This window comes from Ascaphus truei, chromosome 1 (genome assembly GCF_040206685.1).
Source record: "Ascaphus truei isolate aAscTru1 chromosome 1, aAscTru1.hap1, whole genome shotgun sequence".
Taxonomy (NCBI): Eukaryota; Metazoa; Chordata; class Amphibia; order Anura; family Ascaphidae; genus Ascaphus; species Ascaphus truei.
This window is the reverse complement of record NC_134483.1, coordinates 52,491,640-52,519,374: the sequence shown is the minus strand read 5'-3', so window position 1 is coordinate 52,519,374 and position 27,735 is coordinate 52,491,640. Positions and strand designations below refer to the sequence as shown.

The window sequence follows — 27,735 nt, the reverse complement described above, 5'->3', positions numbered from 1 at the left end:
TGCGCTGTGCGATGAAACTCCGCCCCCAGTACCTCCGGTCCCAGTTGCTGCCGTGATGCACAATTTCCTCCTGCTCTGCACGACCGCTTTTCAGGGCGGCGGGGGAAATTGAGTTTAGTCCTAGCGACGGCATCACGTGGGTCATTGAGCACCAATGAGATGCTAGCTTACCTTAGCCAATCAGAGAAGAGGGAATAGCAGCCAATCATAGTGCTGCTTTTTTTTTTTTTTACTTGAACAAAAAAAATAAACTTTAAAAACCCCGAAGTAGTTCATATATATATATATATATATATATATATATATACATACACACACACACACACGTATATATAATATATATACACACACACACACACACACACACACAAACACACACACACACACACACGTATATATATAATATACACACACACACACACACACACACACACACACACACACACACACACACACACACACACACACACACACACACACACACACACACACACACACACACACACACACACGTATATATATACAGGCAGTCCTCATTTTACAACGCTTCGCTTTACAACGAATGGCTTATCCAACGCTATGCAATGCATACCTATGTTCATTTTTACAACGCCAAAACGGCTTATCCAACGCTCTTACGACGCTTTGCAACGTTGTGTATGTGTGTATATATATACACATTCACATAAACAACGTTGCAAAGCGTCGTAAGAGCGTATATATATATAATATTATACTTTATAATATTATATTATACTATATAATATATTATTTATTATGTTATATTATATATATAATACAGTATATACACTATATAATTTATGTGTGTGCTGCATATCTTGTTGCCTGCATAAAATATTTGGTATATTTTAGTGTTAAAAATAGCAAAGGGTGAGAAATGAATCTCTTGATGGTGCTTCTAAATCCAGGATTGTGCAATGTTGGCCATAATGCTTAGGAGACCGGGGTATATTAATTGTATATTTAATGTGTGGATGTGTGACAGGGTATATGGCTCACCATATGAAGCCTAACAAGGACAGAGCAATAATAACCACTTTAAAAGTGAAACCACATGGAAGCCCCTATATAAAGAGACTCCCAGTGCAATCACTATGTGGATAAAACATATCCTGTATCATAGGCTGGAGCCCTGCACATACCCTATAGTCACAATAACCATAAACATAGTAGGTCACTCACATATTAACCCCTTCTGCTCCATGACAGCGTGCATCCGTTCCGTTTTGTAGGTATAGTATATGTAGAAAGATGGTGGAGCACTGCAAAAAAATAGGGCTGGAGGCAGATCCGTGAAAAATAAAAATGCTTTAATCCAAATGCATGGTAGCAACAGCTACATTAAAAGGGTCCTCTAACGCGTTTCGCGCTTTAGCAGCGCTTTATCAAAGAGTGTTAAAAATGCCTTCAGGAACGGGACCTTTCATTTAAACAGTGTTCCTATGGGAAAATGTGTTTCGCTTTACATCGTTTCGCTTTACAACGCCATTTTGAGTAACACATTGTGTCGGATAACCGAGGACTGCCTGTACACACACACATATATACACACACACATACACACATACACATATACACACACACACACACACACACACACACACACACACACACACACACACACACACACACACACACACACACACACACACACACACACACACACACACAGACACACACACACACACACATATATACACACACACACACACACACACACACACACACACACACACATACACATACACACACACGCACACTTATATATATATACACACACACACACAGACACTCTGGCATTGTAGGAGCTACCCGCACGCCTATGTGTAGTTGGCCCTCCTGCCCCCCGCCGGGGGTTAATGGGAGGCTAGTTGCAGGGTGTGGCACGCAGGGTGTGGCCGGCTGCACAGCGTTTCACCCCCGCCCTGCTCAAACTCACCAGGTTAACCCCTTCCGTATGGGATCGGACTGTAAAAGGCTGTAAACACACCCAGAAGTACTACTACTTTTTATTTACACACCCAGGAGTAGCGCTACTACCTCCATCTAGTAATCTGCATGTGATTGAATATTTATTCATTACAAATCAATATTTGAAAGAATTGTGCAATAATTTTAATCAATAATGAGACATTTTATATAGGACACACACACACACACTTACTTTTCCGGGCCCCACTGACAATCAGGAGATTAAAGGGGAAGGGGGGGGGGTGTGGGGGTGTGACAAGGTGACAGCTTGATGTCCAGGGGACAGGAATGTCCCCACCCCATTATGGGTGAGTGCAATAAGCCCCCTCTTCTCTCCCCAGTGTCACAGCTGTGACCTTCCCCGTGTGACACCTACCACCCCCCCCCCCCAGCGTGTGACACTGCGGCTTAAAGGGCCGGTACCTTATCCTGACCCTGCAATTCTATTTATATCTGCCAGTATTCAGGTGTATGTACGTGCGGGTCTCTGGGTTTAGGAGTACGCGTGTCTGTATTTACGCGCGTCTGTTTTTTTACACACGCATTGGTGGGTCAAAATTTGGTGAGGGGGGTATGTGGTGAGGGGGCTTGTGTGTGTGTGGGGGGGGGGGGTTGGGAAATTGTGGTGTTGGAGGGGAGGCGTGGGATTGAGTGTGAGGGGGAGTAGGGTTTGAGAGAGGGAGTGAGAGGAAGGGGGGCAGTGAGTGAACCAGAGAGGGTAGGTGATTCAGCGGGAGGAGTGAGGAGGGGAGAAGTGAGCGAGCGAGATGGGGTGTGTGCAAGATAGAGGGGGAGAAGGAGGGGGATTGTGAGGGAGAGAGGGGGGGGAGAAGAGGCCACGCCCCCTTGACGCACGTCTGCCGCCAGTCTTGTCTGCAGGGGGAGTCCACAGATCGCGTCTTTGACACATGCACACGTCGCCCCCCCGCCGGGCGCGCGTGCAACAGAATGCACTGGGGACTCAGCCTTAGGCTGAGACGGGACATGCAGGAAGTCTGAGCGGTGGTAACATCTCTGCAGTTGGCGTGCTCCGGACAATTGTACAAGAACCAGCAGGAGCCCGCTCGCACGTCCTGTGTAAGTTCCCGTCCCCCCCTTTCAGTTCGATAGGCATTTGCTCTGCAATAGTATTGTCTCTTGGGTATATATTATATCCCTAGATCTGGGCAACAATGTCTTTTTATCCTTGATGATGTCTGTTTAGTTTCAGTGCATATTAGGGAGATTTCTTCATATAATATTGTGTGGGTTTGTTTGTGTTGAGCCCTATATTGAGCATCATACTGAGGTGGGGTTGGATCCCCTCGGCTTATGCTTCCTTCACATGTGTATTCTGGTACTGTATTTACCTTTCGTTTTAATAAATATTTGCAATACATTTTTACACGGTTGTGATTTTGTACAATATTTCTAATCCTTGGTGCGCATTGTGTGCATTTTCTTCTTGTTGCATTCAGGAGAAATTACAAAAAGGGGAATTAGGGAGCGATCAACTAAACCATACTGATTGGATTCGTTGATTTATCATTTATTCATTCAATTCGGTAATTATAAAGTGGGTGCAAACTGTGAACTGAAAAGTGAATCAGTGAAAGAGGGGAATACAAAGTGATTGTGCCCCAAGGAAATTCACTTAAATGCACATCACTAGTTAAAATATAACTTTTATTTAGTTTTGTTACTTAAAACATATATTACCAGATGTGTGTGTAACTGTTTTAAAAAGAAATTAAATCAAATGACAAATGCACCAAATATCACCTCACATACATAAATACTCATACACAATAAATAAAGGTAGGGTGATGGGGACTAGATGGTGCAAACAGCCAAGGCGGAGTAACCCACCAAAGCAGTGAATAGCCCTAATGGTGTGTTAATAATGCAAACAGTGAAAATGGGATAACTAATGAATATATAAGTATCCCATTAAAGTTAAAGCAATTACTTACAGACAATATTACTAATAGGAAAGCAAATACACTTCCCTCACTGTTGCAACACACATGAATAAACCTCTGATGGTAAATAAAGGCTATAACACTATTATAATGGATGTAGAACACTGTATTAAAACAGCTCCATAACGGAGCTGGTGACAATATTAAGTGCCCAACGCATGTTTCCCTCCAATTACGGAGCTTCGTCCGTTATGGAGCTGTTTTAATACAGTGTTCTACAGCCATTCAGTGCTGCTATGTCCTAACCCTCTATATTGTTAACAGTAATAACAATGCATTATTTACATGCTACTATAAAACCTATTCATTAGTCCATTAAGATATTTATAATGTTTTATATAAGTATGTCACAGCACTTTTACTACTATTGTTGCTTTTTTTTTGTTTGTCCCAATTTATTTATCATAAATTGATTGCGCTTAATTAATTAAAACCTCCATATATGTTTCAATGGGGGACATCATTCTCTGGGCAGATTCCTTCTCTTCTAAATAGGCCCTCTCTATAAGGAGCAGTTCCGTTAACCAGTAAAACAGGCCATTGCCATTAGCTTCTAACTCCTATTTTTTTCTTTACTAGTTGGGAACCGGGCATCCCTTTTAGCAAAGTGCAACTATTTTCAGCTCCAGGTACTCTCTGGTCCCCGAAATAGTTACCAGGTTTAAATCCCTCTCCGGGAGAAACAATAATACAAAATGCAATGACCCGGCGCTCCAGGCTACAACAATACCCCAGTCCAATGATTAGTCCAAATGGATATGGAAAGTTCTTTTCAATATTCCAGCTGATGGAGAGATGATGATCCAATTCCTGGCTGTTAGTACCGGACTCCTCCTAGTGAATAATAGACAAAAAGGAAAAGACTATTGCGCAGCCACAAGAACCAATAAATGACTCCACGACAGATTAAAGTAATTAATTTACAGATTTTCTGTGTTGTTCCTTTGAGACAATCTGTGCTTTAAACCTCTTCTCTTTCAGATATCACGAATCCCACGTGTTGTATGTCATTCATCCAGGTTTTCTATCTGTTCACAGCATTACCACTCAGACATGGTTCCCATGTGTTCCCAGAAAGGAGATAACATAGAAGATGATGGTGCAGATTGATAAAAATTTATTACAATGAAAAATAAAAACAGCCAAAGACTTACTCACATAAACCAGGCTGTGTTAAAACAGCTGACAACGTGCCGTCCGCAGCTTGATACAATCAGGTATAGCAGGCTTCTGGGATGATGGCACTTTTGTTATTTGCAAACCCTGAAGTGGCGTCTATCTCTATGCAGTTGCTCTGCGAGATCCGCCCCCTCTATTTGCTATTGCTATCTCTATCTCAGCTTGAGGTGGCCAGCACTACACACTGTGCTCTCCTCTCCTCTCTGAGTAACCGCCGTCAGCCCGCGCGCAGCTCAGTGATGTCACACTATGGCGTCTCTCCTGATCTCTCTGCTCCTGATGACCATGTCAGTTCTAGCTCCTCCCTCTCCATACGCGTTTCGTGACGCAATGTGGTCACTTCATCAGTGGATGAGGGGGGAGTTGCTACCTACTGATATATATACCCTGGAGGGTGATGCATACTAATTACAAGCTAATTGATTAAAAAGCAGATAAACTGAATAAAATTGCACACATACTATTTACATGACGTAAACCACTAGGGAATCATCCCTGGGATTAAGTGGCAATGCACCAAGCTCATAAAAGTGAAATTTCCTGCCTTTCCAAATATAGAATTACAAAATGAAAACAATTGTTGCATGATTGATTATTGTATAAGACAGGGAGGGGTTAATCTATCAAAAAGGAGGCCAGATCGAAGTCTATATTTAAACCATGTGGTGACAAGGTTTTGAGAGTGTAAATCCAGAAGGTCTCCCTTCTGGATAAATGGGTTAACCTGTCCCCTCCTCTCCAATTGGCTTTAGGGCATTCTATGCCCCTACATATCAATCCCTCTGGATTTTGATAGTGTGTCTAACCACTTTAAAAGTAAACACAATGTGTTTCCAACCCCCTTTTTATATTGTATACATGCTCTGCCAATCTACGTTGGAGCTTCCTCCCTGTCCTCCCCACGTACCGTAACCTGCAGGGGCATTCTAATAAGTATACGCAGTACTTACTCTTACAGTTAATAAAAGTGTTTACATCGTAACTTTTGCCTGTCACGTTTGATTGAAATTTACTGCCTTTAACACTGAAAGAACAACCTATGCATTTGTTACATGTAAAGAAACCTTTCAGGTTGGATAACCACATGGTGCTACTTATTTTAGGCCCACTAACGGGACAACTAGGTGATAATTTACTTTTCAAGTTGTCAGCACGTTTATAAACAATTTGTGGGTATTCTGGCAGGAATGTGTTCAATATTGGGTCTCTCAGAAGGATCCCCCAATGCTTGTTTATAATTTTCTTTATTTCTGGGGCCATACTATTGAATTTAAAAATCTTGTCACCACATGGTTTAAATATAGACTTCGATCTGGCCTCCTTTTTGATAGATTAACCCCTCCCTGTCTTATACAATAATCAATCATGCAACAATTGTTTTCATTTTGTAATTCTATATTTGGAAAGGCAGGAAATGTCACTTTTATGAGCTTGGTGCATTGCCACTTAATCCCAGGGATGATTCCCTAGTGGTTTACATCATGTAAATAGTATGTGTGCAATTTTATTCAGTTTATCTGCTTTTTAATCAATTAGCTTGTAATTAGTATGCATCACCCTCCAGGGTATATATATCAGTAGGTAGCAACTCCCCCCTCATCCACTGATGAAGTGACCACATTGCGTCACGAAACGCGTATGGAGAGGGAGGAGCTAGAACTGACACGGTCATCAGGAGCAGAGAGATCAGGAGAGACGCCATAGTGTGACGTCACTGAGCTGCGCGCGGGCTGACGGCAGTTACTCGGAGAGCAGAGCACAGTGTGTAGTGCTGGCCACCTCAAGCTGAGATAGAGATAGCAATAGCAAATAGAGGGGGCGGATCTCGCAGAGCAACTGCATAGAGATAGACGCCACTTCAGGGTTTGCAAATAACAAAAGTGCCATCATCCCAGAAGCCTGCTATACCTGATTGTATCAAGCTGCGGACGGCACGTTGTCAGCTGTTTTAACACAGCCTGGTTTATGTGAGTAAGCCTTTGGCTGTTTTTATTTTTCATTGTAATAAATTTTTATCAATCTGCACCATCATCTTCTATGTTATCTCCTTTCTGGGAACACATGGGAACCATGTCTGAGTGGTAATGCTGTGAACAGATAGAAAACCTGGATGAATGACATACAACACGTGGGATTCGTGATATCTGAAAGAGAAGAGGTTTAAAGCACAGATTGTCTCAAAGGAACAACAACACAGAAAGTCTTTAAGTTCATTACTTTAATCTGTCGTGGAGTCATTTATTGGTTCTTGTGGCTGCGCAATGGTCTTTTCCTTTTTGTCTATTATTCACTAGGAGGAGTCCGGTACTAACAGCCAGGAATTGGATCATCATCTCTCCATCAGCTGGAATATTGAAAAGAACTTTCCATATCCATTTGGACTAATCATTGGACTGGGGTATTGTTGTAGCCTGGAGCGCCGGGTCATTGCATTTTGTATTATTGTCTGAAATGAGTTTGTGAGGAATTTGTTAGGCATAGACCCTTTGGCAGCTTTCACTTAGCAGTAAGCTTATTATTCACTTATTGTATTTAAACACATATATTTTTTTTGCGCTGAGATATAGGGTTAATCATTTTTAAGTTAATTGTTATCCGGGAGAAACAAAATGGCTGCCAAATCTAAGACCAATAGGAAGCTACAACATCATCAGTTGTGGCTTCCTATTGGATGGCCATTTAAATCCCCTTTAAAGACCAGGAAGTAACTTCACCAGTAATGATCTCTGGAACTGGGAAGGTCCCTGTAGATGAAAACAGTGGGGCTCAGCTCTCCGATTCCAACCCTTTAAACAAAATGTGGGCTACTTAGGGAGGATTGTAACTGGAAGGTTATCTCACCTCATCCATACAGCCTTCTTCTGGGTGGAAAACTGGACAATAACAAGGTTTTTTATCGCTCAAGTTCAATATTTTTATCGAGGCAAATAAGTAATTTGCATAAACGACACATTTACAGTAAACACTTTTTCTTGAAAACACGAGCAAAAAGATAAATATCTTGTAATCTTGGGGAACCCCAGAGCTGGAAACTGCGCAGTTAGCTCCAGAGAAACCCTCTAAAGAGAGAATTGCAGTTTTAAAATTCAATGTTGATTAAATGTGCAGTCTCTCCTGACCAAAGTGACCTAATGGCAGTAGCATGTTTAATACAGTAGGTTAAATAGGTTTTTGAATTATATTGAAAAAAAAATATATATATATATATATCTATATACAATTTTATATACTTAAACTTTTAATGTTTCCATAGTTGTCAAATGTTTTGGGTAATTTTTGCAATCTCCATCTTAACTCATTTCATTAGATCAGACTGTTTATAGATTCTAAAATGCATACGGTAGGTAGTACTGCTTTAAAGCAGTACTAATTCCTCCCCTATCCTTTTTTTGCCATCATAATCAGAACTGTGGGGAGAGGGGTGGTTGAGGGAGTTAGGGGGGGGGGGAGAAAGGGGCCTCTGGAGATGGACTGCTCCACTCTCTACTCCCCAGGAGCCGCCAGTTCCCAAGGAATGTACCTCTTAATTTGCTGTTTGTTGAATTCCCTTTTTAGAAATCAAACTGACCTCTAATTCAGCTTCACTTCCACAGGCAAATAAGAAGCTGTGACTTAATTGGGGGATGAGGTCTCCTCTTTCTAGCGGATGACCTCAGTGGCCATCTTGATTGGTTCTTTCATTTGACTGCCACATTTAAAGGTTGATTTCGTTGTAAGCAAGGGGTTCCTGGGACTGAGAATAAAACAGTTAATCTCCAGAGGCTATTTTCAGATGCCAATTCTAAATTCTTCTCTTTTTCCATTGCATTCCATGATCTCCCTTTAACCTCCTTCTATCCAATCTTCTCCCTCACCCCACCCTCCCCAATGCCCATGATCTCCCCAACCTTCACCACTTCCTAAACTTTCCTAAAGTCCATCCAAAACCCTCCAGTCACCCACCTCACCGATCCAATCGCCTCCACTGTCCACACTGTCACCAAGCCTAAATCCAGATACCTAACCACAACCCCTGCCTACCAACCAAGCAAGCTCTGAATGCACCTGGCCCGTAGCCTGGCCATAATGTTCCCACCCCTGTCCACCACAAAGACATCTTAACCATTGCTCTGTGCTCATCACATAAAATGTTCCATATGTAACCCCATCATTGTTTTACTAACTAATGTGCAATGCCCTTGATAAGGGCACTATATAAATGTTGTTATGAATACATACATTCTTTCATCTTCTTCAATCTCTTCTTTGTTCTTCTACTTTCTTCTTCTTCTCTTCTGGCCTCTTCTTCATAGACTGTGGCTCTCTCAGGCCTCTGCTGCCCTTTTATATGTGGGTCATAGGGCATGTGCCAGCCTAATTGGATTCATTCAACATGCCCTGTGATACAGTATATACTATATCTTTATTACCTACATGTTCAAGCAAGATTATCACTGATACATAACTCTTTCTTTGTAGCCAGCAATGTCTAATGCCAGAAAAGAAGTCATCATGCAGGCGTTTAGGAAGCTGGACAAAACTGGCGATGGTGTTGTAACCATTGAGGATTTAAGAGGAGTATATAATGCAAAATACCACCCAAAGTATCAGAATGGGGAGTGGACAGAAGATCAAGTTTTTAGGACGTTTCTTGATAACTTTGACTCACCTTATGACAAAGATGGACAGGTATGTAATTAGTTTAGAAATACCATATTTTGCTATCTTGAAATTGTACTTTGTCATGTCTTATCGATTTTTTTATTTTGGAATATTTATGAGGAAAGAGAGACAAAGATGTACATCTCATTCTCAATTATATCCTATTAAACATAACAAGGCCTTCCACTTTAGTCCACTAGTTGTAGAAGTAAAAATAAAAATAAATTAAATAAAACAATAGGGGGTAGGGGGGAAACAATAGTAGAAATAATGAAATCAAGGCTAAATTCCTCAATTATCTAACTATGACAAGCCAATCTCAGATATCCTCCTGCTATGTGTTTAATAATAGATGAGATGAGCCATTCAGCTTCAGATAAAGTACAAATAAATGGACTGGAGGCAGCAATATATTATAATGTGGGCAGAAAGTAGGGTGAGGTGGAACCAATAAATACATGCATTAAATCATTCAAGCAGCAACCCCCCATATTTTTGGACTATTTTCAGCCCCGGGGACTCTCTTCCTAAGTTACTTACCAGTGAATTTACTGGGTTTAAATCTTCCTCCAGGGGAAACAATCAGCCAATAGGAAGCCATGACATCATAGGTCGCGACTTCTTATTGGATGACCATTTAAATCCCCTTGTAATTTCACCAGTAGGTATATCAGGGACTGATGGGGCCTTGGAGCTGAAAATATTGCTACTCAGCTGTTTCACAATTCTGTTAAATAAAGGGGGAGATAGTTAGGGGGGATTGCTGCTTTAAGGAGGAGTGTAAAGTGAACATGAAGTGTTCATAATTATGATTATTAATTAGTATGACTAAATCACTTAATGTAGAAATACTCTGGGGCTATGCCTTAATCAATTATACATATAATTAGCAATAATTAAATATATATATTATGGGCTAATAAGTAGCCATTGGCAGTTCCTATAGTTTTATGGGGTGATTTGAAACGTTATAATTTTATCATTATTTGTAAACTATCTTTTATTTAAAGACCGGTCAACAAAGCTCCATTCTCGAGATGGGGGTTTTCTATAACTATTTTGTGTCTACAAAATGCAGTTAGCTAACCTTAATCTATCTCTATAGAGAGTGAGATTTTATCTTAGGTTGTGTATCTTTAATTCTTCTTTGATTTCCTGCTCCCCCTCAGGAATTGGTACATTTCCAGCACCATGTTGTTTGTGTTTATTCTCTCACATTACTTTTTATCACATCAGGTTACACCGGAAGAATTTACAAACTACTACGCTGGGGTCAGCGCTTCAATTGACACGGATGTTTACTTCATCACCATGATGAAAAATGCCTGGAGACTTTAAGTGTATGAATTTTGGGGATATCACGAATGCACAATTACATTTAAGCTGAGAAATGCAGTCAGATGTACTACAAAGGTTACATTAACACTATATTCACAGGTTGTCATATATTTCAATGTTTCTTCTTTCCAATGAATGGCTCCCTTGTGTTATTTGGCTCCCGGCATATAAAGATGTCCAATATTTCCTTAATAGAAAACATAATTCTGCTTGAAAAAATTTTTTTGAGCCATAAAGAAATGTACAATGATCATATTTTGTTGCATCATTTTATAAAATAAATGACATATACCAGGTATACAAACGTAAGGAACTAGTAAGATGTGGTATTATAATTTTAATCATAGTTAGAAATGTAGATTTGCAACAAAAAATATAGTACATGATACATGTATTTAACTTATTGATAAAAAACAATCTGGAACCAATAAACATAAAATCTGCAGTACAGGGCATTGAAAACAGATTAGTTGTCTATATAAAGCAGACATTGCATATTTATTAATAACACTGCTGTCTCTGTCCAACTTATTTGGATATCTACCACATTGCATATAAGTATACATACGATCTGATGATCACATAGTCTAAGTACTAACTCACGCCTGTCTAATTCTATAAGCAGGTAATATTTTCATGAATGCATCACTGTCATTTACTGAGCCATATTGATCGAATAATATCAACTGGGCTTCAGTTATTTGATTAATTGTGCTCAAACAGCCTATAAATATGTTATGACAACATTATATAGACACATCAATGAATTAGTAATGCAAGGTTGCAGTACAACCGTGAGACATATTTCAAGCACTATCAATTTAGTAGTCACCTGTGAAAATAAATAGTATTAATCCTAACGTCACACATCTGCCTGCAGTTCTCACTTGATTGCACTGGGAATATAACATTCACAAATGCATGTTTTGTATGTTTGATGAATAACCACTCACAAAAACGATTCTAACCTTTACCAAATCAAAAAAAGTTTTTTTTGTTTTAAATTTTTGTACTTAACTGCAGGGCTACAGTATATTGGCTTTTATTGTATGATTTTTTAAATTCAATCTCTTAACTCCTTGCAGATTCCCGAAAGGATTTACATTTGACTAATAATTTATCGAGAAGGTTCTATGTAAACAACAAACATGAGGCTCTGCGAGCACATGCCAGCAACTTTTGTTCTGGGCCATAGCATGTCAGGATTCCGGAATCCTCATATTACCCCCTGATAGAATCAGTGTAAAGAACATGTAAAGCCCCGCCACCAAATTTCCCTTCGTGTGCTTGCACTGCTGTACTGTATGTTGTTGCTGTCACAAAACAGCTCTGGGCTACTTTGTTTTCTCAATGCTACAGCACATCTCTTGTGGTCTCTTTCCAAACCTTATAGCTTTGAAAGCATTTGATAAGTTTGGTGGTGTATCAATTGGACCACCCTATGAATAGTTTGAACTGCTCCACTGGCATTATCATACTTTCTTCCCCCTGCACTACAATATTAATATGAGTCATCTAGCACATCAATTTCGGGAGCACCTGAGTTCCTTGTCCATTTATGACCTCTTTCCCTTGCTGCCATATGCTATATTGTGGGCCATGCTCACTCGTTATTGAGCTGTATCCACAGTTGGTCTGTCACATGCTAAAACTCAAGATAAGTAATCTATTTTAGATTTGTGGTGGCACTGGCAACAGGTCTGAGTGGGTGAGTGTGAAAAGATGAGTCCGTGGCTATACGTAATGTCCAATGTTGTTCTTGGATGAGCTTGCTGCTCTTGCTTCACCTATAGTCTCTCTCCTCTGCCTTTAGAAAGAGCACACGTGTAGAAAAGGAGCTCATAAAAACAGTTTATAATAGCTGATCACAGTAATTGCCTTCCTCAAATAAATGTAACCATTGGTAAAGCAAATATAAAGATTTTATTTTCATCAGAGACAGTCTTCTGTTTCTTCTTAATTTGGTCACTCCCTTATGAGGACTGCATAATAATTATGGGCACCCCCTCTCTGTTATTGGATCATGGATGACAGAGACTGTGAGGGCACTTTTACTGTGATAGTAAGTGTCTTGTGAGTGATAGCTCACAAAATGAAAGCCATAAAGGAAGCAAAACACTGCCCAAGATACAGGTTGCCATGCACATTCTTATACAATTGAATATAGAGACATTACTTAAAAAAAGGCTTAGATTTGTCTGACTTCAATACAAAATATTAATCTCCAAGATATAGAAACATAAAGTTTGACAGCAGATAAGAACCACTTGATGCACCGTGTCTGCCCATTTTTCTATCTGCTGTAAAACCCCAGACCCGATTTGATCCCAGGCTTTCTATTGTATTTAGGATAGTATTATGTGTACCCACAGCATGTTTGAATTCCATTACAGTATTAGCCCCTACCACCATTTTTGGAGACTATTCCATAAATCTACCACCCTTTTGGTGAAGAAGTACTTCCTCACATTTGCCCTAAGCCTGCAGTTCCAGAGAATGACCTCTTATTCTAGCACTCCTCTTTCTTTGGAATATGCTTCCCTCCCGTACTATGTTGAATCCCTTTATAGATTTGAAAGTTTCTATCATATCAACCCTGTCCCTTCTATCCCCTAAGCTGCACATATTAAAGTCTTGTCTGATAAGAGTTATATTGTAAATCATGTACCATCTTAGTAGCCCTTTTTTTGCAAAATCTCCCATTTCTTTATGTCCCTCCAGAGATATGGTCTCTAGAATTGAACACCATTGCTTTGTTATATTGTTTGCCTACTTTTAAGTCTTCTGAAATAATGACCCCTAGTCCCTTTCCTCTTTAGCAGTTGACATTATAATGCCATTAATCCTGTATTCTGTCATTGGATTTCTGTGACCCAATGGCATTATTTTGCACTTTTTGGCATTAGATTATACAGTAGTTGCCACACTCTTGGCCATTCCTCCAATCTACCTAAATCCTTAGTAATTTTGTTTACACTCCCCGAAGTGTCAACTCTGTTGCAGATCTTTGTGCCATCTGCAAAAATACATACTTTCTTCTTCAAACCATTTGTAATGTTAGTAATAAAGATATTAAAGAGTACCATTCCCAGTGCAGATCTCTGAGGTACTCTACTGGTTACCTCCCCCTCCTCTGAATGTATATGTACTCTCTTTACCACAACTCTCTGTTGCCTCTCCTTCCACTAATGTCTTATCCATTGTAACACAGAGTCCAATTCCAAGCATCGCAACTTGTCAGTTTTCTATGTGTGACAGTGTTAAAGGCCTTACTAAAATCTAGGCAAGCTACATCTACTGCTCCACCCTGATCTATTACCTTAGTCACCCGGTCAAAAAAATCAACTAAATCTGTTCAACATGATCTCCCTCCAGTAAAACCATGCTGCCTGGGATCCTGTAGGTTGTTGAACTTTAGATAGAATTGTTGACTATCAACAGTGTTTTCAATAATTACCCCACTACTGATGTCATGCTGGCATTCCTCTTCCCTACTCCCAGTTTTGTGAAGTGGGACAATGCTTGCTCTTCTCCAGTAATTTGGAATTACACAGGTAAATAGTGACAGGTTAAATAGATCTGTTAATGATGCTGCCAGTACACCCATAAGCTCTTTTAATATCCTTGAATGTTTCTCATCTGGCCCTACTGACTATCTCCTCTGTAACTGAACTTGTGTTCAACTCCTTTCTGTTCATATTCCTGTTACTCAACTGTGGTCCCTGCCCTTTAACTTCAGCTGTGAAGTCTGAGTCTACTTATATTTCCTAAAAGCTGTCTCTTTAGCTTTAACAATATCTACCATCTCCTTTTAGAACCATATCGACTTTCTTTCCCTTGTATTCTACTACCTTGCCTGGCACAACAGTCTGTTGCTTTTAGTTTTTCCCACTGCTCCTGCACTCCACTCAAATACCTCCACCCTGCCAAAGAATCGCTTGAATAATTTGCGATATCTGAAAGGTCAGCCATCCTAAAATGTAAAACCTTAGATATTAATCTTTAAACATGGCACCACATTTGGCTCACTTTGGTGCTACGAGAGATTTGGCCCCATTCTAACTAGAATCCAAACTGTAATGCTGGCACATGGCAGCTGGATCTGGTAGCTGATTAGCTCCAGTTTAGGTAGGTTGCACACAAGTAGACACATTAGCTCCCTGCTTTTGAAGTGGTACAGCCACTTTTATCCAGACTGAGGGGCATATTTAGCAACCTATGCTACACCATATGACATCTTCCAGCACGGTTTATGACCCTTTACAGCTTATTCAAGTGAATGTATATCTTTATTTATATAGCACCATCCATGTGCTTCACCTCCGTAATACACCAAACATAATATAACAGATAATGGGAATAAGCACTTAAGACCTAGAAGTAACAATAGGAAAAGAAGTGTCTGCCCTGAAGAGCTTACAATCTAAGTGGGGAGACCTTGCAGAGATGGTTGGAGGGTGTTCTGGTAAGTGTCTCTGCAATGGGTCAAGGTCAGTGCATATGAGATGTATAGTATCAGCCAATGGAGCTACCCATATGCTTTATTAAAGAGATGTGTTTGAAGATGGGTCTTAAAGGTGGAGAGAGATGTTGCTAGTTGGACATTGAGGGGAAGGGCATTCCAGGGTTGTGGGGCAGTAAGTTAGAAAAGTTTTAGGCGGGTGAGGACTTTAGATACAGAAGACATCCTTGAGCAGAAGGCAGGAGTCGGACAGGTATATAGCGAGAAATTAGAGATATTAGGAGGGACAGAAAAGTGTATAAAAAGAAAGAAAACAACCCACGTCGTGCTCTCAGAGAAAACTCTTGTGGGTATTAGAATCCCAGTTAATGGTGTTAAAACCAATGTATATCAATAAAAACAGATACAAATATATAAAAGATAGGTAATATATGGGCAGCAGTAGGAAAAAATATACCTTGAAAAATAGTTGGTGAATGAGAGAGAGAAAAAGGAGGAATAGTCACTTTGAGTAATTGCTGAACCAGGCGCTTGCTGCTTTACATACGGGAAATCCTTGACCCCAAGAATGATGAAGTAAAGAATGCCTAGAAGAAAGCGCAAAGAAATGTCTTCATGCTGAAATAAGTTTGGAATTTTAATGGATAAAATAATAATTGAAATACACTCAGTGCATGCGAGCAAAGAATGACTTATCCGTCTCCTTTCCTCCTACGCGCTTCGCTAGAACACAGCTAGTAAGGTATCTCATGAGTGAAGAACCACCCTGCTGAAATACCCTCTACTGCTGCCCTATTGGTTGATCAGATAACCAATAAGTGCTATCAGGCTTGAAGCTTAATTGCTAAACACACAATCCACTTACTACCTGTTGGCAATCGGAGTAACACTGTGCCAAAACATGCTTAATCCTTGATTGTTAAACACACTATCCTCTTACTACTTGCTAGCAATCAGGACTAAGACTGGGCCAAAACATCAGTGATGATAATAATAAATCATATGTAGCCCATCTACCCCCCCCCCCCCCCCCAAGTGAGATTGAGAGTGGAATGCTCTTTTCAGCTACTCTGGTGCTGTTTCTTGACCTGCTGGTAACAGGAGGGCTGAGCGCTCCGCGGTGGTGTGGGGAGAAAGCAGGACAGGAAGGACAGGTTACCTTGATCTCTCTAGTGCAGTGCCTCCAGCCAGCAAGGATCCCCTGTAGATATTCAGGGGATGGACCCCTACGGACACTCCTTCATTCTCAGAGACAGGAACACACACAGCATATCTTTTCTGTTCTTTCTTCACAGGCAGCTCCAGTACAGAGAATAGCAGGGTTCACAGGTTTCTCATCATCCTCTGCCTATTTCTCTCCATGTTGTGTAACTCAGAGCTCTGCCCTAAGCAGCATATTTCCCCTCCCTCCCAGCCCCTCATGGGTGGGAAGGAGAGACCTCTCTCTCTCTTCTTCTGCTCACTCTCACTCTTCCAGAACTCAACTGATAATTTAGGAGGATGTCACAATTTGTATATCTTTGGGGAGTGTCTCTAACTCTGACTCATAGCAAGCCAGAGCTGGATACAGATTGGCCCACACACACCAGGGGGCGTTCCAACCAATATCCACCCCTCAAATTGACATCCTCGGAAGTTGCTAGGCCTGCCCTTGAATGCTGATGACATCATTCAAGACTGTAACACACACACACAGGCCTAAAGAAGGAAGTAACCTTTCCACTGCTTGCACTAACAGGACTGACAGAGGAAAGGCCCAGAGGAAAAGGAGTAACTGCCGGCAGGCTATATTACACATACATAATTGATAATATACAATTATATCATAAACATTGAACGCCAGATAGCTAGTGTAACACATCAATTGGAGTGATTATCTCAATTCTTATGAATCGGGGATACTAGTACAGCCATATTGATGTAAAACATATTACAAATACTGAGTTAATTAAAAAATATAAAATATATAGAAATTCAGAAATTGCTATATTAAAACATACACACATATAAGTAGGCTTAGATATAATTGTGAAATAACTACAGCAAATACATACATTCACATATTGGATTAAAAAAAAACCTTGTCATCATTCAGAGAGATGGGGAATATAAACAAATACATATAATAATTAATTCCCTATAAACTCAATTTTAGGTGAACCACATAAGCAGATATAATGAATAATTAACTAAATCTGAAATAATAATAGACTAATGGGTACCTAAAGTGCAAAATATAATACATTAATGATAAAAATTAATGGGAAGGATAAACATATATACACATTTATATACATACATACATACGTACATAGGTATAGGGAATATATACACATACATTGACTTGTGTATACATCGACAAATATGTATGTATGTATGTAGTATTCCCAGTGATTACTTACACAGCAGGATCTGGGTTTAGTGCTCTTGTTCTAATGTATGTATATCTTTATTTATATAGCGTCAAAAGTGTAGTCAGCGCTTCACAAAGAATACAGTACAGGGAATTATAATAATACAATAAGCGCAGTAAAATCAGACAATAGGAAAGGAAATCCCTGCCCCGAAGAGCTTGCAATCTAAGTGGTATGTTGGGAGACTTACAGAGACAGCAAGTGAGGAAATAAGTGCCGTAGATGGCAGTGCTTGGCCACAATGGTTGGTAGGAGTGACTGTGGGTGTGGGACAATAGCCATGAGTGCAGGCTGTTGGGATGCTTCTTTTGTGAGGTGGGTTTTAAGGTTAGTCAGTATTAAATCAGATAGGTTAACATCATTAGCAGGGGAAGAGGTGGCAGGGAGGTGTGGGTGAGAGCAGGTGTGTATATGGCTGGGTCCAGGATTGGGAGAGATATCCCCAGCTGCAGGAAGGAGTAGAGAGAGAAAAGGTGTGAATAGAGTATTTGTGGGCGTGCTTTTTATTGAGGTGTAAAGAAGTTGTTGGGAGAGAGGTGTATAAATAATGGCGCTGTGTATGGGCACAGACATAGGTGGAGGGGAGGACAGATGAAGAAATGTGGATAGGAGAGGAGAGGGGAAGTTGGAGAGAACAGAGCTATACGCATTTATATTTTATAAGATAAACAGGTAACAGACGTTGGTCTGAGTAGAGAGTCAAAGACAGAGAAGAAGCAGTGTTGGTTAGACTTGTTAGTGTTGATTAGTGAAAAAAGTATGTTTGTTTAGCCTGGTAGAGGACAGCGTCGAAATAGGATAGATTTATAGTGATGGAAGTCTGCTAGAGTATGAGATTCAGAGGAGCGAGTGCAGGAGCATAGCATGTTTGTGTTTGGAAGTTTAGCTAGGGTTTGGGATTAAAAAGGCGAGAATGACAGAGAAAAAGAGGGGCATGTAGATTAAGAGAGGAGGATAGGGCAGAGTTGTAGTTCATGACTGGGTTGCCAGAGTCCGTAGCAGAGCAGAGAGAGGAGAGGGAGGAACGCAAAGAGCTGGTAGCTTAATGAAGTGCGCGCACGTCAGAAATGAAGGGTAGATGGGGTGGGGAAGAGGAGAAGTGAGAGAGAAAATTAGATGTCAGAGAGAGGAAAAGGAAATGGGGAAATCAGAGAGAGAGGTTTTGTGAAAATCAGGTCATTTTTATGGGTGCTGACTGCACTCCATTGGTGAAGGCCAAAAGAAGAGGTTAGATAGAGAGAAACGGGATGCCCAAGGGAGAGAGGGGTCATCAATATGGTAGTTGAAGTTCCCAATGAGAACAGAAGGGGTGTCAGTGGAGAGAAAGAAGGAGAAGCCAGGATTCAAAATCAGAGAGCAAGACAGGAGGGTGAGTAGAGTAAAAGGGCTGTGAGGTGCCTTCAGGCCCAGAATGTTTTTTTTGGAGTAACACCTCTTAGGAAGAAGGTCCTTTCTGGTCCATTGACTTGAATTGGCCTGTGAGGTGTCTTGATTCCCAAATGTCAGCTGAGTAGAGTATTTAGTAGCATCTCTCCAAGAACTTTGAAACTAAACATGTAAAATCTGCCTTATGAGGAGAGGCTAGCTAAATTAGATTTGTTTACATTAGAAAAGAGGCATCTAAGAGGGGATATGATAATATACAAATATATTCGGGACAATAGGGTAGTTTTCAAAATATCTATTCATCCCACGGGCAGTACAAACATGGGAACATCCCTTAAGGTTGGAGGAAAGGAGATTTCACTAGCAACAAAGGAAAGGGTTCTTTACAGTAAAGGCAGTTAAAATGTGAAATTCATTACCCACGGAGGCTGTGATGGCAGATACAATAGATATCTTCAAATAAAGGTTGGACATATTTTTAGAAAGAAAGGGTATACAGGAATACACCAAATAAGTAAACATGGAAAGGATGTTGATCCAGGGAGAAATCTGATTGCCATTATTTGGAGTCAGGAAGGAATGTATTATTTCCCATATGAGATATCATTGGATAATGTGTCACTGGGGTTTTTGTTTGCCTTCCTCTGGATCAATATACTGTAAATAGGGATATAGGATAAAGTATCCGTCGTCTACATTTTTCATAGGTTAAACTTGATGGACATATGCTTTTTTCAATCTCATCTACTATGTAACTATTTCATTTTGAAGGTGCCACTAGTGGTCAAATAAAGGCCATTAAGCAGAATTTCCACGTATTGGATATGTGGCCTCTTGGAGGGCTCCTCTACTATAGACATTCCAACCAAAACTTTGTTTTGTTCGATGCATTGAAAAAAAAAAATAATAATTGTGCAAACGCTCGTTCTTTATACCAATTGATCTTTTTGTTTTACTGGAATTTCACCATTGAAGTAGATAGAGATGAATAAAGTCTCAATAATGCTGTCAGAATTCTATTTAATGTTGTATACAGTAGGATATATAGTGTGATTTACATTTCATGCTGCTCTGGTAAAGATTCCAAGATCAGGTTCTCTCAGATCAGGTCTAAAATAAAGCATTTAAAAAAAGATTGTGAAACATAAATGTTGTCCTATAATAGTAGAGTTAAGGAAACTATTATTCACATTATTCATGTCAAACTGTTCATTCCAATTAAATGGAAAATGTGAAATCTTAAAAGAATATTACAATGAAAGGAAAAAGCTACGATTTCTCCTCTTAAGTTTCTTCCTATTAGGGATAAATGTATGGTTGCGTTCTGAGTGCATCCTCACTGGATCCTACTAATAACAGATGCACTATATGAACTTATTTATTATTTTGTAAACACTACAAAAAAAAAAGGAGTGTGGCTCAATTAGAATAGACATTGACTCGCAAACAATGACACTGAGTTTGATTCAGGGGGCACTGGTCCAATTCCTGGTGTCAGGTGCTTGTGACTTTGGGCAAGTCACTTTATTTCCCTGTGCCTTGGGCACAAAAAACATAGATTGTAAGCTCATTTGGGCAGGGACTGTGTCTATAAAAATTCCTACAGTGTGTGTCTTGTGATTGTGCTATACTGTAATTGTGGAGCACTTTGAGTCCCATTGGGAGAATGTGCTATGTGAAAGAAACGTATTATTAATTATTACACTATTTTCCCCAGGAGATGATGGAGGATTTCTAAGAACACATATTCTGCAGCAGTGCATTCCCTTAGTGGCAGGTGAAACATGGTGAAAAACAGTTTTGCTTTAAAAACAATATTGCTGTCATCTATGAATTTTCTTTCTCCACAGGTTTTGAAAATATTTGTATTTCTATCTTAAGCATGTGGCACATGAATCACTAATAACCTTTTCCTTTCTCGTACTAATTCTAATTGTGGTGGGCCTATTATTTGTAGAGGAACTTTCAGACAGCGAATTGCGGATCAAATCCTCATCCTGAAGTAGATCATATTGAAATGTTTGTCTTTTTCAATTCTGTGAATTGTTTGAACCTAGATTAAAATAGTTAGAATATAGATTAAAATAGTACAAACTTTTAATGGGATGATTCATTGTGTCCCTAAACCTTGTAGACTACAGAAAGTTGGCAGAAATAGAGCCATCAAGCTTATGCAAATACAATGTAAACACAGGTACACTTTACATTCACGATCTACTGCTTTCCACTAACCTTCAGAGTGGGCTTTAAAGAAAGACTTCTGCTCAGTGATCAGTACGCACTCTGTTCCAATTTGATTCCCAGCCTAGATTCTGTCATTTAGTCGCGTTTCTGTACTTTATTATGATCAACATTTATATAATCTTTTATAATTCTTATAAAATGCATACTAAAGGACCCTAGAAAATAAAACATTAAGACATGTCCACTACCAAGCAGTGGTGTTTAGAACATGGTAGGACTTTTGTAAAACATTTACCAGCCCAATAATATAATGAAACTGACTACAAAATATTCACCAACTATCAGCCAAGCAAGTTTCAAACACTGTGCTAATAATTATGAAATCAGAAGTCAGACTAATTGATTGTTTTACATTCTCGTTTCAGGTTACAAAAGATGAATTTTTGAACTATTATTCCGGAGTTAGTGCATCTATTGACAGTGATGCCTACTTTGTTCTGATGATGAGGAGCGCCTGGAAATTGTGATATATGTATATTTTAATGTTATTTTATGATTATCGCCTGTTTGAACCATGGATCATGTACAGTACAAAGAAGCAAATTGCTAGAAAAAGACCCACAATTCACACAATATCAAGTCTTGAAAACTGAGCTAAGATTTATTTATTTTTTCCCTGAAATGCTTGGAGATGCAATTTAGGGTGGGCACACTCACCGTGGACAGGTTTGCCCTTCTAGCTGCACGTCTCGCCAAAGATTAATGTTTGGGTGTGGAAAGCCGGACTTGTGCTTGCCTTATTTGCCTTTGTATTAGACCACTGAAATGAAGGTCCCTATTCTAAAAACAGATCTCTTCCCCCGAAAGGTTTTCAGTGATTTCAACTAATTCTATAAAGAAATAAAATATCTGCTTAAAAATCAGCTGAATCCATCCCCCTGCCCACCATAAAAACAAATCTGAAAGAAAATGGCGATTTAAAACTCCAACAAAAATACAAAGAAAAATGAAGCGAAAATAAGAGCTATGTACAGTATACAGGATAAGTACAATTTATTAACTCAGCTTCTTTATGCATTTTAGTTGCTCCTTAGCTCCCTCTGCAATTATAATGTTTATTTTCCATCTCTATGGTAATTTTGCCTATGTGGACCAGCTGGTACCCCACACCCCTGATATTGGACATGAAAAGCATTATGGAGTTTATTGAATACAATCTGAGTACTGGGTTTTCTGAAGACAGCTCATTTCAGGGCAGGTTACTCTTTCTTGAATGTAGTATAAAAAAGACTTGACACAAAAAATGGCCGAATCTGCCTTTTCGGAGTGTATTAAATAGGGCCCTTAGGTAGCTTTAAATCCATTTGTTACTCAGCTTTTCACCTTATATGGTCACCAGTAGTGGATTTCCCATTAGGCTGGGTAGGCTATAGCGTCGAGCATTCCATTTTTTGGTGGAGGAAATGTGCTATGAGTGTTACCTTTTTCGAAGTGGGCGCCCTCCTGTAGCGTTGTGTCATCATGGTGACCCAACTTCAAATGGCGCCACGTCACCACATGACGACGCATTGCCATGACAACGTGGCATCACATGCTGCTGTGACATCACTATGCTAGGTTGGAGGGATGTGCTGAGCCTACGGGCAGCAAAAACATACAGTATATGGATATATTACCAATCACTGCTAAGCTACAGGAGCCTGGAATGCAGTGAGCGGTAATGTATTACAGGCTCCTCTTAAACCATAGGAGTTGAAGCAGAAGTTCTGTAGGTGTTCAGTTTTGTATTTCCTTCAATGAAAATGCTGCAGTGTCCAATGATGAGTATTTATATTTCCTTCCAGCTCTCCCAAAGCAAATATAACTTCAGAGAAACACCCCCTTGTAAGAGTCTATTAACTAAGCAGTGATAACCATTACCAGTTTTTAACAGCCATTCACTTGAGCAGCCATTAATGGTAATGGCTACTTGACCTTAAAAAATAGATCCTGGACATCAGAGCAAACCCAGGCTTGGAGGACGACCTCCACTTTGTCTGCACCCCAAAGAAGGCTCTGGAAGCAGCTTTTTCCATCTTTCTTAGAGATTAGACTGGAGAAAATGGGTCAGCCTTCTGCCTTATTGTTGAGCGCTATATATTTAAGGTGACACAAAGTGGACCCCTTTGAAAAATAATTGAATATTCCTCCCACAGACTTTCACTTGGTCATGTTGATCCTTTATGACACCTTCAAAGTCCCTCACTTTTTGTAATAACTAATAGGACAGTTCACCTCTATCTCAATTATGTAGTTTGTTGTTGCTCTCTATGCAAAGCAAGTGGATAGGAATAATAAGTATAGTAATATAATACAATAAAGCTGCATGGATAGGGAGCTAGGCAAACATGTAACAGGGGGCAAATCCTCTCAGGGTATACAAATAAACACAGAAAAATACAAATAGTTCAATAGCGTTAAGAAGAAACAATGTTTCGAGGAAAAATGTGTAGTTGATACACTCATAAGTGTCGTAGGTATTCCAGCTTTGTAAAAGAACACTTTGCTGTGAATCTGTATAAATGACGCTGTCTTCCAAATTCACTTAAAAAATGAGAAAGTTTTACTGAAGATAAAAAGTAATGCAATTTGAAAAATTCAGAAACTTATGTGAGTATCAGGAATGTGGGACACACAGGAGGGGTCCAAAAGGGATCGGCTAGCTGCTGGAGCTAGTATGCTAGTCTGTTAGATCCACTACAGCTGCAATCCTTCTCAACAGGTCCGTCAGGTCTGCGCAAACGCTCGACAGAACTGAAGTGTCAGCTGGGCTTGTCCTTTCTTTGGTTGGTCTCCTCTGTTCTCGCCTCTGTGTCTTAAGGCTGCGATTATACCAAAAAACGCCTGTGGTGTCTCCCGTAGCGACACAGCTCGGCGCAAAAAACAAGTTTCATAGAAACGTGACAAGTGCCTATACCAAATTCAACTGTCTCCCTGTTTGCTACTGCAAAGCGGGAGACAGTTGATGCTTTTTTTAAATTAGTTTTTGCGCCGCGTGGTGTCACTACGGGAGACACGACGGGCGTTTTTTTGGTATAATCGCAGCCTTTGTCATAAAACAGCTCAAATACCCAAAGCAGTAGATCAATATTTATTGCGTTGTTCATCCCTTTACGTGAATAGTATATTTAAAAAGGTGCCTTCTAGTCACGTTTCTGTATTTAAATTGTAAAGGGTAAAAAGTGCTGTCTTTGCAGCTACCGATAATGCTAGACACCTTACAGCCCTTTCAAGTCAATGAGAGCTGTAAGGTGCCTTCTTTCATCAAAGGCGTCTTATGGCAGAAGACTGCTTAGTAGATATGGGCCTAAGTGAATGGGCAGCTAGAAGTCTTCCAGTGTTGGAATGTGTCTTACAGATGCAGCCAGGATATTAGAACTCTTGCCTTGGAAATTTCAGTTTGAATGGGACTGCAGGGACCCCTGCTGTGTTAATCTGATGGGCCATTAAGAATCTCACAGAAATGTTGAGTCATTTACTGTGAGACTGCCCCAGAATCTCCCAGGTACTGTACAAGTGTTCTAATACTCATGGCTGCATCTGTATGCGATGGCACTGCTTGATAAATATGGCCATGCATTCATGAAAGCAATGCAGTTTGCACATCAACCCATATGTGCCTTTGAACTATTTCTATTAACCTTAACCCTTTCAGCACAAAAACATCTGTGGCACAAAGTGTCACCAGGTCCCTGGAACACGACCGCGGATTCCCTATCCTTGTTACCTGGAATGGAAGAGAAAGTTCTTCTCTTTTGTTCAGATCAATGATGCTGCAGAATGGTAGAAACTATCAACAACATGGAATTAAAAATTTCAATACAGACCAATTTCTGTGAATGTACTTTTTACATTAAAATGGAAAACTTAGCCATTGAAATTCCAATTATGAATTATTTTAAGTGCAGAAAATTGCAACTAATCTGTGGTTTTCCTAAAGTACTGTATAATTTGGATAAATATTTCAAGTATGTGTTACTGTTTAGTGTGCATATTCAAGTAAATGATTATTAAACCATACATATAAATTATCTTTTTATATTAAAATGTTCCTAATATATCTCGCAGTGTGCTTGAATGATTTTTTACGTTCCTTATCCTGTGTTTTTTTTTTTAAAGTGTAATGTGTATAGAAAAAAAAACAGAATATTGAAATATTTCATATCTACAGAAAAATCATGGAAACAGGAGACCATCAAGGAAGCCAGACATCTAACTAATAACCAATGCAATCCCAGGTGATGCTAATTATTTAATGCCCAGGTGCCTACAGATTTTCTCTGCTCCAAAAAAAGGAATCACGTTATGTTATATAGTTATACAGTTAGCAATGCTTGATCGTTGTGTGAAGGAACAGTTCATTTGCATGCAGTTTTTGGCAAAGAGAAATGAATACTGTATGTGTGAAGGGCCCTTGCTTGCTAAAAGGCCAGTACGGAATTGAAAGGTGCTACCTTTGTAATCATACAAGTGTCCTCACTCGCCATTAACCCTTTGAGTGCCCTAGGACAAGGCTGCTCAACTCCAGTCCTCACAAACTCCAAACAGGTCAGGTTTTCAGGATAACCCAGCATATGCAGCACAGGTGGCTCAATCAGTGGCTCAGTCGAAGACTAAACTCCTTCCTGTGCTGAAGCAGGGATATCTTTAAAACCTGACCTGTTGGGGGGTCTTGAGGACTGGAGTTGAGCACCATTAGTCTAGAACGTTGCTACTATGTCATGGGTTCTGCGCCCCCCCCCCCCCTTGTGGGCGCTCCATGACATTAGCTTCATCCCCCTCCCCCTCCAAAATGCTAGTTTTCTTAGGGGTGCACGGAGGGAGATACACCAACTCAACTTTAGAATTCAGATGTATGGGTACACTGGGTAGGTTTAGGTAAGGCAAAAAGGAGACTCTAAGCCAGAGGATCACTCCATAGTAGGAGAGTAGGCAGAGACTGTAGCCTCCAATGGTGTGCACTCACAAGTCTGTAATGATTGTGTGTAGTGCTAAGGATTGGTGCTGTGCTCAGAAATGAGTAATGTGGTAATTAGAGTAATAACAGAGTCCCAGACAGAGTAGTCTAAATTAGATTCCTAAAATAAAATACTTGAATAGAATCCTAAGGAATAATAAGATCACAGAACAGTACAAACACATAGGGGCCTATGCAGAGAGCAGCACTATTTCGAAATTCGCCATTTTTTGGAGAAAATCGCGCAGAAAGCAGCAGAAAATGGCGAGTTCCGAAAAACGCGCCAATTTTTCTTTTCTATTTGTAAAACTCGCCTCGCGGCTGGCGAGAACCTCAATCTCGCCAGTTTTAAAAATATCCGTATCACTCGCGTCTGGATCAATACACTCCAGCGCTTAGTGTAGACTCCAATGTCTGTGCGTCTGACGTCACGACGCTCCCTGACGCGTTTCGTCAGTCACGGCTTACTTTCTCAGATGCGAGTGCTACAGGCACCATCATTACGGGACCTCTTTCTTGGACTAATATACAACACACCTGCCTTGTGAATCTGCTGGGACGGTGCTCCTTTGCCAACGGAGCCTGGGACGGCCCCAAGAGTCTGCAGCTTGACCGGATGGTGTTTCCAGCCCTGGGAATCTGCTGTGACGTCGCTCCTTTACCAACGGAGCCTGGGACTGCCCCAAGAGTCTACAGTTAAACCGGATGGTGGTGATTATATATATCACATATGCTTGATTTTATTGCATTTTTGTAAGTGCGTTTTTTACCCCCCTCTCTCCCCCTTCCCCCTCATTAAAACTTTTATACGCTATGGGCGTGCGCTCTCTCCTCTTTTTTCTTTTTTATATATATATATATATATATATATATATATATATATATAAAATATATATATGTAACGGGTATTCCCCCACCCAATTGCATATAGAGTGTATGTGAGGGGGAACCTATATGTTACCAGGTGTGGTGCTTTACCTGTTAGGCTCACAGGAGGGCTGAGCTTCCGCCACGGGGAACCTGGGGAAAGTATAATATGAGTAACCTCATACTCGTTGCAGCGCCTCCACCTGCGATGGCTCCCACCAGAGGGGGAGTGGTTCCTCGCAGGACAATATAAATCACTCAACACACAGTATGGATAACCACTAATGCCTTTACTAGTGTGACCGTACTCATGCA

General features: G+C 40.1%; 1 protein-coding gene across 4 annotated transcripts in view; it reads left to right on the top strand.

Moving 5' to 3' along the window:
* The window catches only part of CAPSL (calcyphosine like), a 77,253-nt gene extending 51,618 nt beyond the window's left edge, over positions 1 to 25,635 (top strand). Inside the window, exons 4-7 of one of the 4 annotated variants that reach the window (XR_012799372.1) lie at positions 9,591 to 9,800; positions 11,010 to 11,113; positions 21,091 to 21,150; positions 21,983 to 22,069. Coding sequence is in view for 2 of the 4 variants with exons in the window: in XM_075588134.1 (XP_075444249.1) it covers positions 9,591 to 9,800; positions 11,010 to 11,111 (312 nt within the window). In the remaining 2 variants the exon portion in view is untranslated. Of the gene's footprint in view, positions 1 to 9,590; positions 9,801 to 11,009; positions 11,114 to 21,090; positions 21,161 to 21,982 lie in introns of all 4 variants that reach the window. The other 3 variants (XR_012799374.1, XM_075588134.1, XM_075588152.1) reach the window with 3 other exon arrangements.
* Positions 25,636 to 27,735: the final 2,100 nt, after the last annotated feature.